Genomic DNA, 12,412 nt, shown 5'->3' with positions numbered 1-12,412 from the left:
TGGATTCATTTAGGCTAACATATTCTCCATCACCCAGCCAGGTTTCAGTAATACCAAATAAATCAATATCATAATCTGATATTAGTTCATTTACTAGTACACCTTTAGAAGAGAGAGATCTGATGTTTAAGAGTCCACATTTAACTCTCCTATTCGTTTGCACTATTGCTCTTGTGGTTTTAATTTTTATGAGGTTTTTATGCACAGCTCCTCTTCTGTTTACCTTTTTAAATAATTTCGATGGTCGGGGGGCAGACACCGTCACTATAGGATTTTCACTAAGTAACTCCTGAAATGGAGGAGCAGAGAAGTGTGTTAGACTGCGACTCTGCGTAGGGTTTTGGGTGGGTAACTGCTGAAAAAGAAGGGCAGAGAAGTGTGTTAGACTGCGACTCTGCCTCCTGGTTTCAACTCTGGGTTGTCATGGATTTGGTCCACTAATAAACTTGGCCAGATTTCTAGAAATGAGAGCTGCTCCTTCCCAAGTGGGATGGATGCCGTCTCTAACCCTAACCAATCAGACCAGGTCTTCCCCAGAAAGTCTGCCAATGATCTACAAAGCCCACATCGTTTGCTGTACACCACCTCGGAATGTGTCTGTTTCCATGGAAAGGATTAAACAAAGAACGGAAGTACAACAAACTGCTGTCTTTAGCTTGATTTATTAAAGGAGAAAACAGAGAAGAACATGAAAGAAGCAGCAGCTGCACAGAAGTGCTGAAGAGGTTTCCAGGTGTGCTGTGAGCCCTCCTGGTCAAAGACAGGTGTGATCATCTGTTTCTCCCAAAGCCAGTCACCATCAGGTGATTTTCATTTACTTATTTAGCTGAAATTGATTATCCCAACAGAAACATCATGTTGCCTTAATATCTGGAGAATGAACAACGTGTGTGTGTTGACCACTACATCCTCTTGTGGATACCGAGGCTGACGTTGCATTTGCTGCAGTAATGATGAGCATCTTTGCATCTGTCCACAAAGAAGGGGATGACACAGCAGCCGCACCACAGCCTGAGAGAGAGAGATCCATTTACAAGTGGTTCTCCTGTACAGCCCATCCTAAACAACTCAACTCGTGATTTTAATTAACACAATTACATCACAAAGACCCAGGAAAACACTAACCAAAACTAAAGGTAGTTAACATTCGTCCTAAGCCTGTGCTCAAATTACACGGGTTGTCTTTGTTTCTTCCTGTTAATAACAAGAACCTGAATAACGATAACAGATTAAACAGAGCATCTTTCAGCCCACAAAGGTCAATAATAAGCTGAACCAGTCAGTTGAGGTCAAAGGCCCCGCCCCCCCACCCTGCTGTCTTAGTAACCGTAACCATAACATATATCAGCTAGGACCCCCAATATTCAAACATGGAAATACATCTGTAGGAATGACGGCTGTGTGTGTGTGTTACCCGAACACAAGGCAGAGTCCACAGATTATCCAGGCCAAGATCCCACTTTGATACACCACCCTGGTTTCGATCCGCTGTCCACAGTTCTTGCAGGTGGTCACGGTGGGGACATCACCCAGGTCCCCAGAACAAATCATTACCTGGACTGAGGCACACAACGGTACACAGGTTTCAAACACACTCTTTATTGATCCTGATGCGGAAATGCAGGATCATCCCAATCAGGAGCAGAGGGCAGCCACTGTGCACGGCGCCTGGACAGCATTTACAGCGTCACAACACACACACACGCACACAGCCGTTCTAAAAATCTGCCTCCATAACATTTTAACCATCAGTCTGTGATCCGTAAAAACATTGAGATTTTAATCTAGAACATGTTTTTCTACTAGTTTTCATCATTTGTTTTCTACAAAATGTCCTTACTGCTAAACATGCACTTAATAACCTGCTGTGGAAATGGCAGCTAACTAGCTCTGCTGTGTTAGCTTTGACTCTTAGCATCTAGCAATGTGCTCACTCCCTGATGTGTGCTTCCTTCAGAAATGACACTGAGTGGCTGTGAAACTTTTACTAGAGTGCAGTGGGGAGGACGTAGTGTGGGACAGATTGGGATGATCATTTTAACATGGTGCAGAGTCACATTTTATGTTCTTGCTTCATGTCAACATTGAGACAGAGAGGAATACTTTTAATTAAATTACATGTTTTAGGTCAAGATGTGTTCTAATACTGTGTATGTCTGTGAAGGATTTCAGTCATCCAAAGAATGTTAAAGTCAAGGGCAACTACCTGTCATATATTTATCGAGCATCATATTTTAAATAATATAAAGTGTTACTCTGGATTTCTTCATCGTTGTAAAGTAACGCTGAGACTCTTACCGGGCTGCGGTTGGCTCATTTGCACTGGCTGAGGAGTCATTTGGATCACGGGACCCTGTTGAGCCTGGTACTGGACCTGTTGAAGAGGAGCCTGCTGGAAAGGCTGCAGTGGGGGCGGGGCCTGTGCAGCGTAGGGAGGAGGAGACTGGGGACTGGTCTGGAGAGGGGGACCACCTAGGTTTGAGGAGAAGGGGGAGACATTAGGAAGAGAGACTTTTACTGATACTGTGTTCCTACTGTTCACGTGGCGTCCTGTTCTAAGGAGAACCCTCCCTTGTTGTTTTACCAACCAAGAAGCAGAAGATCTGCTACTGTTTTGGGTTTCCAACAAGCTGCTGTGATTTGAGATTTTACTGTTTCACCTTGTGTGTTGCATTATTATCAGGTTCCCCTGAAAAAGTAGCTCGTTAGAGGGTTCCTTATCTGACCGTCCTTGATAGGCCTTCATCTCAGGACAGCTGGTCCCCCCTCCTGGCCACCCTGAGACTGCTGCGTGATATAAAGTCCCCTGGTTCTTCCCTGGCTGTCTGCACTCTGTATGTCTGTCTGAGCCTTTGCGGAGAATAAAACCCTTGAAGACGTCTGGATTGGACTCTTTATTTCAGAAGACTCACTAAAGGACATATTTCCATTAGACCTGAGAGCTGCTATGCTATGTGAAGCTCTAACCCACAAGGTGTGAGGTGAATCTCCACGAGGTAAATGTCACAGTGGAGCTCTGGCAGCAGCTGCTGCTGAATCTGGGCCCCCAGAGCCCAGCACTTTGTGTTCCAGATCCAGATCATCGTAGGACATTTAACGGCACTGCTGCGTCTCTGCGGGGAGTCCAGTGTGAGCCATTTCTAAAGGTTGTGCAGGGTTGTTGATTGACATAACGCTGTCTCTGTCGCTGCAGCAGGTGCCGTGTCCTCAGCCAGACAGCAGTCAGTGCCTATTGTGACGCGAGTTTGAAATTCACCAGAGCCGGTCATGCAGAACAGGAAGAAGAAAGAAGCTCTGTTTAAACCAAGAAGAAGCTTAAATACTAAGTTAGGGGCGTGGCCACTGTGAGTGACAGGCGAGTCACTGCTGTCTGTCTGCTGGAGGCTGGTTCACTTTATGTGTTAAATGATCCGTCATCAGTGTTTGTGTATGAGTTAGCTCGCTAACTTCACACATGTGCATTTACACAGCTGTGTGTGTCACTGTGTGCTACGGTGAGTGTTAGAGTTTGTTACAGTGTGTCACAGTGTGCTTCGGTGTGTGTTACAGTGTGTCACTGTGTGTCACTGTGTGTTACAGTGTGCTTCGGTGTGTGTTACAGTGTGTCACTGTGTGTTACAGTGTGTTACAGTGTGTCACAGTGTACTTCGGTGTGTGTTACAGTGTGTCACTGTGTGTCACTGTGTGTTACAGTGTGTTACTGTGTGTTACAGTGTGTCACTGTGTGTTATAGTGTATTACAGTGTGTCACTGTGTGTTACAGTGTGTTACAGTGTGTCACTGTGTGCTTCGGTGTGTGTTACAGTGTGTCACTGTGTGTTACAGTGTGTTACAGTGTGTTACAGTGTGTTACAATGTGTTACAGTGTGTTACAGTGTGTTACAATGTGTTACAGTGTGTTACAATGTGTTACAGTGTGTCACTGTGTGAGTTACAGTTTGTCTTACAGTGTGTCACTGTGTGCTTAAGGTGTGTGTTACAGTGTGTGTAACAGTGTGTCTTACAATGTGTTACAGTGTGTTACAGTGTGTTACAATGTGTTACAGTGTGTCACTGTGTGTTACAATGTGTTACAGTGTGTCACAGTGTACTTCGGTGTGTGTTACAGTGTGTCACTGTGTGTCACTGTGTGTTACAGTGTGTCACTGTGTGCTCCGGTGTGTGTTACAGTGTGTCACTGTGTGTTACAGTGTGTCACTGTGCTACGGTGAGTGTTACAGTTTGTTACAGTGTGTCACAGTGTGCTTCGGTGTGTGTTACAGTGTGTCACTGTGTGTTACAGTGTGTTTCAGTGTGTCACTGTGTGTTACAGTGTGTTACAGTGTGTCACTGTGTGCTTCGGTGTGTGTTACAGTGTGTAAAGTGTGCTTCGGTGTGTGTTACAGTGTGTCACTGTGTCCTTCGGTGTGTTACAGTGTGTCACTGTGTGCTTCGGTGTGTGTTACAGTGTGTCACTGTGTCCTTCGGTGTGTTACAGTGTGTCACTGTGTCCTTCGGTGTGTTACAGTGTGTCACTGTGTGCTTCGGTGTGTGTTACAGTGTGTCACTGAGTGTTACAGTGTGTCACTGAGTGTTACAGTGTGTCACTGTGTTCTTCGGTGTGTGTTACAGTGTGTCACTGTGTATTACTGTGTGATACAGTGTATGTTACAGTGTGTCACTGTGTGTTACAGTGTGTTACAATGTGTTACAGTGTGTTACAATGTGTCACTGTGTGCTTTGGTGTGTGTTACAGTGTGTCACTGTGTGTTACAGTGTGTCACTGTGTGCTTCGGAGTATGTTACAGTGTGTCACTGTGTGTTACAGTGTGTCACTGTGTGCTTCGGTGTGTGTTACAGTGTGTCACTGTGTCCTTCGGTGTGTTACAGTGTGTCACTGTGTGCTTCGGTGTGTGTTACAGTGTGTCACTGAGTGTTACAGTGTGTCACTGAGTGTTACAGTGTGTCACTGTGTTCTTCGGTGTGTGTTACAGTGTGTCACTGTGTATTACTGTGTGATACAGTGTATGTTACAGTGTGTCACTGTGTGTTACAGTGTGTTACAATGTGTTACAGTGTGTTACAATGTGTCACTGTGTGCTTTGGTGTGTGTTACAGTGTGTCACTGTGTGTTACAGTGTGTTACAGTGTGTTAAAATGTGTCACTGTGTGCTTTGGTGTGTGTTACAGTGTGTCACTGTGTGTTACAGTGTGTCACTGTGTGCTTCGGAGTATGTTACAGTGTGTCACTGTGTGTTACAGTGTGTCACTGTGTGCTTCGGAGTGTGTTACAGTGTGTCACTGTGTCCTTCGGTGTGTTACAGTGTGTCACTGTGTGCTTCGGTGTGTGTTACAGTGTGTCACTGTGTGTTACAGTGTGTCACTGTGTGCTTCGGTGTGTGTTACAGTGTGTCACTGTGTGTTACAGTGTGTTACAGTGTGTTACAATGCGTCACTGTGTGCTTTGGTGTGTGTTACAGTGTGTCACTGTGTGTTACAGTGTGTCACTGTGTGCTTCGGTGTGTGTTACAGTGTGTCACTGTGTCCTTCGGTGTGTTACAGTGTGTCACTGTGTGCTTCGGTGTGTGTTACAGTGTGTCACTGAGTGTTACAGTGTGTCACTGTGTGCTTCGGTGTGTGTTACAGTGTGTCACTGTGTGTTACAGTGTGTTACAGTGTGTTACAATGCGTCACTGTGTGCTTTGGTGTGTGTTACAGTGTGTCACTGTGTGTTACAGTGTGTCACTGTGTGCTTCGGAGTGTGTTACAGTGTGTCACTGTGTCCTTCGGTGTGTTACAGTGTGTCACTGTGTGCTTCGGTGTGTGTTACAGTGTGTCACTGTGTGTTACAGTGTGTCACTGTGTGCTTCGGTGTGTGTTACAGTGTGTCACTGTGTATTACTGTGTGATACAGTGTGTCACTGTGTGTTACAGTGTGTTACAGTGTGTCACTGTGTATTACTGTGTGATACAGTGTATGTTACAGTGTGTCACTGTGTGTAACAGTGTGTTACAGTGTGTCACTGTGTGCTTCGGTGTGTGTTACAGTGTGTTACAGTGTGTTACTGTGTGTCACTGTGTGCTTCGGTGTGTGTCACAGTGTGTTACAGTGTGTCACTGTGTGCTTCGGTGTGTGTTACAGTGTGTTACAGTGTGTTACTGTGTGTCACAATGTCTTACATTGTGTTACAGTGTGTTACTGTGTGTCACAATGTCTTACAGTGTGTTACAGTGTGTTACAGTGTGTCACTGTGTCCTTCGGTGTGTGTTACAGTGTGTCACTGTGTGTTACAATGTGTCACTGTGTGTTACAGTGTGTCACCGTGTGCTTCGGTGTGTGTTACAGTGTGTCACTGTGTGCTTCGGAGTGTGTTACAGTGTGTCACTGTGTGTTACAATGTGTCACTGTGTGTTACAATGTGTTACAGTGTCTTACAATGTGTTACAGTGTTTTACAGTGTGTTACAATGTGTTACAATGTGTTACAGTGTGTTACAATGTGTTACAATGTGTTACAGTGTGTTACAATGTGTTACAGTGTGTTACAATGTGTTACAGTGTTTCACTGTGTGAGTTACAGTTTGTCTTACAGTGTGTCACTGTGTGCTTCGGTGTGTTTTACAGTGTGTTACAGTGTGTCACTGTGTGTGTTACAGTGTTACAGTGTGTCACTGTGTGCTTCGGTGTGTGTTACAGTGTGTCACAGTGTGTGTAACAGTGTGTCTTACAGTGTTTTACAGTGTGTCACAGTGTGTGTAACAGTGTGTGTAACAGTGTGTTACAGTGTGTCACTGTGTGTTACAGCGTGTCACTGTGTGTTACAGTGTGTCACTGTGTGCTTCGGTGTGTGTTACAGTGTGTCAGTGTGTCACTGTGTGCTTCGGTGTGTGTTACAGTGTGTCACTGTGTGCCACAGTGTGTTACAGTGTGTCACTGTGTGTGTTACAGTGTGACAGTGTGTCACTGTGTGTGTTACAGTGTGTCACTGTGTGTTACAATGTGTTACAGTGTGTTACAATGTGTTACAATGTGTTACAGTGTGTAACTGTGTGTGTTACAGTGTGTTACAGTGTGTAACTGTGTGTGTTACAGTTTGTCTTACAGTGTGTCACTGTGTGCTTCGGTGTGTGTTACAGTGTGTCACAGTGTGTCACAGTGTGTTACAGTGTGTAACTCTGTGTGTTACAGTGTGTGACAGTGTGTCACTGTGTGTGTTACAGTGTGTCACTGTGTGTTACAGCGTGTCACTGTGTGTTACAGTGTGTTACAGTGTGTTACAATGTGTTACAATGTGTTACAGTGTGTTACAGTGTTTTACAGTGTGTTACAACGTGTTACAATGTGTTACAGTGTGTTACAGTATGTTACAGTGTGTTACAATGTGTTACAGTGTGTTACAATGTGTTACAATGTGTTACAGTGTGTTACAATGTGTTACAGTGTGTTACAATGTGTTACAGTGTTTCACTGTGTGAGTTACAGTTTGTCTTACAGTGTGTCACTGTGTGCTTCGGTGTGTGTTACAGTGTGTTCCAGTGTGTCACTGTGTGTGTTACAGTGTGACAGTGTGTCACTGTGTGTGTGACAGTGTGTCACTGTGTGTGTTACAGTGTGTCACTGTGTGCTTCGGTGTGTGTTACAGTGTGTCACAGTGTGTGTAACAGTGTGTCTTACAGTGTGTTACAGTGTGTCACTGTGTGTTACAGCGTGTCACTGTGTGTTACAGTGTTTTACAGTGTGTCACTGTGTGTGTTACAGTGTGTCACTGTGTGCTTCGGTGTGTGTTACAGTGTGTCAGTGTGTCACTGTGTGCTTCGGTGTGTGTTACAGTGTGTCACTGTGTGCCACAGTGTGTTACAGTGTGTCACTGTGTGTGTTACAGTGTGACAGTGTGTCACTGTGTGTGTTACAGTGTGTCACTGTGTGTTACAATGTGTTACAGTGTGTTACAATGTGTTACAGTGTGTTACAGTGTGTTACAATGTGTTACAATGTGTTACAGTGTGTTACAATGTGTTACAGTGTGTTACAATGTGTTACAGTGTTTCACTGTGTGAGTTACAGTTTGTCTTACAGTGTGTCACTGTGTGCTTCGGTGTGTGTTACAGTGTGTTCCAGTGTGTCACTGTGTGTGTTACAGTGTGACAGTGTGTCACTGTGTGTGTGACAGTGTGTCACTGTGTGTGTTACAGTGTGTCACTGTGTGCTTCGGTGTGTGTTACAGTGTGTCACAGTGTGTGTAACAGTGTGTCTTACAGTGTGTTACAGTGTGTCACTGTGTGTTACAGCGTGTCACTGTGTGTTACAGTGTTTTACAGTGTGTCACTGTGTGTGTTACAGTGTGTCACTGTGTGCTTCGGTGTGTGTTACAGTGTGTCAGTGTGTCACTGTGTGCTTCGGTGTGTGTTACAGTGTGTCACTGTGTGTCACAGTGTGTTACAGTGTGTCACTGTGTGTGTTACAGTGTGACAGTGTGTCACTGTGTGTGTTACAGTGTGTCACTGTGTGCTTCGGTGTGTGTTACAGTGTGTTACAGTGTGTCACTGTGTGCTTCGGTGTGTGTTACAGTGTGTTACAGTGTGTCACTGTGTGTGTTACAGTGTGACAGTGTGTCACTGTGTGTGTTACAGTGTGTCACTGTGTGCTTCGGTGTGTGTTACAGTGTGTTACAGTGTGTAACTCTGTGTGTTACAGTGTGTTACAGTGTGTCACTGTGTGTGTTATAGTGTGTCACTGTGTCCTTCGGTTTGTGTTACAGTGTGTCCCTGTGTGTTACAGTGTGTCAGTGTGTCAGTGTGTCACAGTGTGTCACAGTGTGTCACAGTGTGTTACAGTGTGTCACTGTGTGTCACAGTGTATCTTACAGTGTGTTACAGTGTGTTTCGGTGTGTGTTACAGTGTGTTACTGTGTGTCACAATGTCTTACAGTGTGTTACAGTGTGTTACAGTGTGTTACAGTGTGTTACAGTGTGTTACAGTGTGTTACAGTGTGTCACCGTGTGCTTCGGTGTGTGTCACAGTGTGTTACAGTGTGTCACTTTGTGCTTCGGTGTGTGTTACAGTGTGTTACTGTGTGTCACTGTGTGCTTCGGTGTGTGTCACAGTGTGTTACAGTGTGTCACTGTGTGCTTCAGTGTGTGTTACAGTGTGTTACAGTGTGTTACTGTGTGTCACAATGTCTTACAGTGTGTCACAGTGTGTTACAGTGTGTCACTGTGTGCTTCGGTGTGTGTTACAGTGTGTCACTGTGTGCTTCGATGTGTGTTACAGTGTGTCACTGTGTGCTTCGGAGTGTGTTACAGTGTGTCACTGTGTGTTACAGTGTGTCACTGTGTGTTACAATGTGTTACAGTATGTCTTACAGTGTGTTACAGTGTGTTACAGTGTGTCACTGTGTCCTTCGGTGTGTGTTACAGTGTGTCACAGTGTGTTACAGTGTCTTACAGTGTGTCACTTTGTGCTTCGGTGTGTGTCACAGTGTGTTACAGTGTGTCACTGTGTGCTTCGGTGTGTGTTACAGTGTGTCTTACAGTGTGTTACTGTGTGTCACAATGTCTTACAGTGTGTTACAGTGTGTTACAGTGTCTCACTGTGTCCTTCGGTGTGTGTTACAGTGTGTCACTGTGTGTTACAGTGTGTCACTTTGTGCTTCGGTGTGTGTTACAGTGTGTCACAGTGTGTTACAGTGTCTTACAGTGTGTCACTTTGTGCTTCGGTGTGTGTTACAGTGTGTCTTACAGTGTGTTACATTGTGTCACTTTGTGTTACAGTGTGTCACTGTGTGTCAGTGTGTTACAGTGTGTCACTGTGTTCTTCGGTGTGTCTTACAGTGTGTCTTACAGTGTGTCACTGTGTGCTTTGGTGTGTGTTACAGTGTGTCACTGTGTCCTTCGGTGTGTGTTACAGTGTGTTACAGTGTGTCACTGTGTCCTTTGGTGTGTGTTACAGTGTGTCACTGTGTTCTTCGGTGTGTGTTACAGTGTGTCTTACAGTGTGTCACTGTGTGCTTCGGTGTGTGTTACAGTGTGTCACTGTGTCCTTCGGTGTGTGTTACAGTGTGTTACAGTGTGTCACTGTGTCCTTCGGTGTGTGTTACAGTGTGTCACTGTGTTCTTCGGTGTGTGTTACAGTGTGTCTTACAGCGTGTCACTGTGTGCTTCGGTGTCTGTTACAGTGTGTTACAGTGTGTCACTTTGTGTGTCACAGTGTGTTACAGTGTGTCACTGTGTGCTTCGGTGTGTGTTACAGTGTGTCCCTGTGTGTTACAGTGTGTTACAGTGTGTCACTGTGTGTGTTACAGTGTGTCACTGTGTGCTTCGGTGTGTGTTACAGTGTGTCCCTGTGTGTTACAGTGTGTCACAGTGTGTTACAGTGTGTCCCTGTGTGTTACAGTGTGTCACAGTGTGTCCCTGTGTGTTACAGTGTGTCACAGTGTGTCACAGTGTGTCACAGTGTGTTACAGTGTGTCACTGTGTGCTTCGGTGTGTGTTACAGTGTGTCCCTGTGTGTTACAGTGTGTCGCAGTGTGTCACAGTGTGTCACAGTGTGTCCCTGTGTGTTACAGTGTGTCACAGTGTGTCACAGTGTGTCACAGTGTGTCACAGTGTGTTACAGTGTGTCACTGTGTGCTTCGGTGTGTGTTACAGTGTGTCCCTGTGTGTTACAGTGTGTCACAGTGTGTTACAGTGTGTCCCTGTGTGTCACAGTGTGTCACAGTGTGTTACAGTGTGTCACTGTGTGCTTCGGTGTGTGTTACAGTGTGTCCCTGCGTGTTACAGTGTGTCGCAGTGTGTCACAGTGTGTCACAGTGTGTCCCTGTGTGTTACAGTGTGTCACAGTGTGTCACAGTGTGTCACAGTGTGTTACAGTGTGTCACTTTGTGCTTCGGTGTGTGTTACAGTGTGTCTTACAGTGTGTTACAGTGTGTTACAGTGTCTTACAATGTGTTACAGTGTCTTACAGTGTGTTACAGTGTGTCACTGTGTCCTTCGGTGTGTGTTACAGTGTGTCACAGTGTGTTACAGTGTGTTACAGTGTGTCACTGTGTCCTTCGGTGTGTGTTACAGTGTGTCACAGTGTGTTACAGTGTCTTACAGTGTGTCACTGTGTCCTTCGGTGTGTGTTACAGTGTGTCACAGTGTGTTACAGTGTCTTACAGTGTGTCACTTTGTGTTACGAGGGATTTTTACAGTGTGTGTGTTTTACCGTGTGCTATCGTGTGTGTTACTGTGTGTGTAACATTGAGTGTGTTACAGTGTGTTACGAGGGATTTTTACAGTTTGTGTTACAGTGTGAGTGTTACAGTGTGCTACTATGTGTTTTTGTGTGTGTTACATTGAGTGTGTTACAGTGTGTGTTACATTGAGTGTGTACCTGCTTTCATATTATTCACAGTGGTTTGGTCGTCCATGTCTTCGTCTGTGTCGTCCTTCACCGGCAGAAGAGCTGTGGTGCACACATGAAGAGAAACACACAGGTTCAGTTCAGAGTTTTTCCAGGATCTGGATCCACAGTGATGATGGTCAATAAGAGGAAATCTCAGTCTGACTGCTGTGAGAGATGGAAGGTGTACAGGACATTAATTTTAACGTCCGTCGCTCTCTGCTCTCTCAACAGTACTCAGACCAGGTCCTAACAGGGCTGGGTGGAATCTCTAGTAAAGTTCTCTGTTGTCTGGGTCGCGTTGTGTTGGGCAGAGCCGAGTAGGGCTGAACGTTTCACTCAACTGTTTTCTCTTTCACTCTTTTTAAAAAACTGTTTTCTGAACACCCCCCCTACGACAAAAAGACAAAAGATGTCCTCTGTGAGATAGTAGAAAGTTGCCAGTCAAGAACTGAGATTTCTTTAGATAGATATATTAAGAAATTATATTGACTTAAAAAGGTTTTTTTGGAATATTATTGTTACTTGTTGTGCTGGGCAAGAGGCTGTTGCTGTTTGCATTCATGTCTTGTTATCCAACAAAGGTTAAAGTCAAGGGCAACTGGACTTGGTTGAAGATACTGGAAGACGTTTCGTCCCTCATCCAAAGGACTTCTTCAGTTCTGACTGACTGGCAGGGAAACTCAGCTATTTAACCTCAGTGGGGTCGTTGGCCCGGGTCATCGATACCGCTGGTTCGTTAGTGTTCCTTGTTGCTGTGACGACAGTAACGGTCGTTAGGACTACCCGAGGCCAAGACTGAACGACCATCGTTGGTATCTTCACCTGAGGCCAATAGGTTGCGTTTGTTGAGTTTCCTGGGAAGTGATGAAAGGACAGCATTGTAAGTGGGGGATAAGTGGTGGCGTAGACCCCCTCCCCTGTTCAATGACGGCTTCTCAACCCTGGTGTAGATGCTTCCTTGACACCTCTTTCAAACCATCCATCTTCTCTGTCTAAAATGTGCACCTGGTGGTCCTCAAACGAGTGTCCTCTGTCCTTCAGATGTAAG

The 12,412-nt window shown here is 45.2% G+C and overlaps 2 protein-coding genes across 3 annotated transcripts in view; both read right to left on the bottom strand.

Annotated features, from left to right (window-relative positions):
- The window catches only part of LOC123980885 (zinc finger protein 208-like), an 808,576-nt gene that overhangs the window by 258,531 nt on the left and 537,633 nt on the right, over positions 1-12,412 (bottom strand). The window lies entirely within an intron of this gene.
- On the bottom strand, positions 644-11,375 carry LOC123980934 (cell death-inducing p53-target protein 1 homolog). Of its 2 annotated transcripts, none has more exons than XM_046065556.1 (4): positions 11,353-11,375; positions 2,299-2,472; positions 1,415-1,559; positions 644-1,011 (listed from the first exon to the last, which is right to left on the bottom strand). In XM_046065556.1, exons 1-4 carry the CDS (start codon positions 11,360-11,362, stop codon positions 903-905), a joined length of 438 nt encoding a protein of 145 aa, XP_045921512.1. In that variant the 5' UTR covers positions 11,363-11,375; the 3' UTR covers positions 644-902. The 2 variants fall into 2 exon arrangements, with proteins under 2 accessions (XP_045921512.1, XP_045921510.1); XM_046065554.1 differs by lacking the exon at positions 11,353-11,375 and adding an exon at positions 2,972-3,178.

This window comes from Micropterus dolomieu, linkage group LG12, assembly GCF_021292245.1.
Source record: "Micropterus dolomieu isolate WLL.071019.BEF.003 ecotype Adirondacks linkage group LG12, ASM2129224v1, whole genome shotgun sequence".
In the NCBI taxonomy this organism is placed as follows: Eukaryota; Metazoa; Chordata; class Actinopteri; order Centrarchiformes; family Centrarchidae; genus Micropterus; species Micropterus dolomieu.
Note: the sequence above shows the minus strand (reverse complement) of the source record. Positions and strands in the feature narration are given on the sequence as shown.

What these genes read in the sequence shown, in the direction of transcription:
- LOC123980934 (XM_046065554.1), bottom strand. Translation starts at nt 3,083, where the DNA reads ATGATCTGGATCTGGAACACAAAGTGCTGGGCTCTGGGGGCCCAGATT. An exon ending in GGAGATTCACCTCACACCTT is followed by an intron (nt 2,473 to 2,971) that starts GTGGGTTAGAGC and finishes CCTCAAACCTAG; the next exon opens with GTGGTCCCCCTCTCCAGACC. An exon ending in AATGAGCCAACCGCAGCCCG is followed by an intron (nt 1,560 to 2,298) that starts GTAAGAGTCTCA and finishes TGTGTGCCTCAG; the next exon opens with TCCAGGTAATGATTTGTTCT.